General features: G+C 55.2%; 1 protein-coding gene across 1 annotated transcript; it reads left to right on the forward strand.

Moving 5' to 3' along the window:
* The first annotated feature begins 212 nt into the window (after nt 1-212).
* LOC136464524 (uncharacterized) lies at nt 213-1660 on the forward strand. Its single transcript, XM_066463473.1, has one exon. The coding sequence runs from the start codon at nt 289-291 to the stop codon at nt 1294-1296; it is 1008 nt and encodes a 335-aa protein (XP_066319570.1). The 5' UTR covers nt 213-288; the 3' UTR covers nt 1297-1660.
* The last annotated feature ends 512 nt before the right edge of the window (nt 1661-2172 follow it).

Raw genomic sequence — 2172 nt, forward strand, 5'->3', positions numbered from 1 at the left:
ACCGAACACCACGCTGATATCGATGTCACTGCAAGCGTGTCCAAGCAGCATACCGCAGCATGGCAACTAACACACGTATTATTTTTGTCGACACGTCAGCATCACGACGAGATTATGCAGCTGTGAGTGCATGTTGGCATAAGCTTTTCCTCCATGATGACGCTTAGTTTTTAAGCGCTGGCTGCCACCAACTGAAAGCTGGAGGCCGGCCGCCTGCTTTTTAACAAACACCTAGTATAAACAGATCATCATCACTCTCTCCTCTCTCTCTCTCACACACACAGCACCATGCTTCACAGGAGGAGCCGCACGCTGGGAGGGAGCGCCGATCGAGCTGCTGCGCGCCGAGCTGTCGCGACGATGAAGGGCGGGAGGGGCAGCAACGGCGCGGTCACGGACCTGCTCGTCTGCTTCCCGTCGCGGGCGCACCTCGCGCTCATGCCGCCCAAGGCCATCTGCAGCCCGTCGCGGCCGTCCGCGTCCGAGCCGGTGGTCAAGCGCCGCCACAGCACCAGCCGGGCGGGGCCGATGCCGCCCAGCGGGCTCTACAAGTCGGCCACGGCCAGGAACCCGAGCCGCCGCGGCGCGGCGGATGTCCCCGTGGATGACGAGCCGACGTCGCCCAAGGTGACGTGCGTGGGGCAGATCAAGGCCCGCCCGGCCAAGCCCAAGGGCCCCGTCGGCGGAGGCGGTGGCGGTGGCGGTGGGAAGAAGACCAAGAAGGCCACGTGGCTGCAGGCGCTAGGGATCAAGAAGGACGCCATGGCGCTCTTGGACGCCCTGCACGGCGCTTTCAGGTTCAACGTCGCCGGCTGCTTCGGCAGCTTCCCCGGCGCCGTGGGAGTGGGGTACACTTCCGGGGAGGATGACGACGACGAGGAAGACGATGCGCCGCGCACCGAGAAGGAAACAGAGCACGGCGCGGCATTGGCCCGGTGGTTCATGGTGTTGGAGGAAGGCAAGAAGGTGTCTACCAAGAAGCTGCAGGGACAAGAGCCGGAGCAGAGCCAGGAGGAGGACAAGGAGGAAGACGTGGCCCCGCCGGCGAACGCGCTGATGCTGATGCGGTGCCGGTCGGCGCCGGCAAAGGGGTTAGCGAGGAGGCTAGAGGCAGAGGAGTCCGAGGATGTGAAGAGCGCCGCCAAGAAGACTCCAGAGGAAGAGAAGGAGAAGGAGAGCCTGGTGCTCATGACATACTCGCCGGACTTCTTCAAGGTGTCCCTTGACATTGCCAAGGAGACTTGGATCGTCGGCGGTGATGACGCAGTCCTGCGCTGCCGGAGCTGGAAGCGATGATCGCAGTGATCATTTCATCAAGGAATGTATGTGCCTTTTGTTTACCTTTTTACTCCTTCGCTTGTTTTTTTCTTCTTCTGCTCCTTTTTTCCGCCCCTCTTGAGAATTACTACTACTCTCTGCATAAGGCTCGTGTGAAGGGTATGATCAGCACACAGCAGAATTGGTTTAGCCAAGGCCACTATATTGGCCTCTCTGCAAAACATTTCTGCTCTGTAAATAGTGCTGTAACGTCCCTTGTTAAATGTTACCCAGGTATACTTGGCCGGTGATATGCCAGACTAAATAGTACTGGCCTGTATGATGAACTTGACAGCTCATCCTTTCGTGCTAGTAAAGTTTCTCTTTGGCATTCAGATAAAATTCTCTAGATGCTTTACTCTGTCTTAATGATGGACCAGAATCTCCATGATGAACTTTTCAGAATATCTCGTTTTTCTTCCTGGAAACCGAATGCTTTGTTGGCATGGTTCATTGGCTTGCTTCTATTCAGCCATCATACAGTGTTTTTCTCTCACAATAAAACAGCATCAGCCGGCTTATAAGCCACAGAAACGATCAAGCGAACAGGGTGAGCTGGCTGTGAGGAGCGGCAAGATCAGGCCCTTTTACGGACAGAGCCTACTGAGATGTCGGTCTGTCGGATTTAGCTGGAGCTTTCATTTTTTGGACAAACCAACTACTACCCAACAAGGCCATGCTCCATGTTCCAACAAGAAGTGTACTTGCCGTTGCCCACCGGCAATCACTGTCTCAGCTATCATCTGATGGGCCTAACAGAGAGAATAAACAGGTTGATTAAAGGAGGATTTAAGTCTGAGATCCATGTTGATGAAAGTGATAGCTTACTCGCAAAGCTTGCATTACTAGTTTACT

The sequence above is a fragment of the Miscanthus floridulus genome, chromosome 7, assembly GCF_019320115.1.
Source record: "Miscanthus floridulus cultivar M001 chromosome 7, ASM1932011v1, whole genome shotgun sequence".
NCBI lineage: Eukaryota > Viridiplantae > Streptophyta > Magnoliopsida > Poales > Poaceae > Miscanthus > Miscanthus floridulus.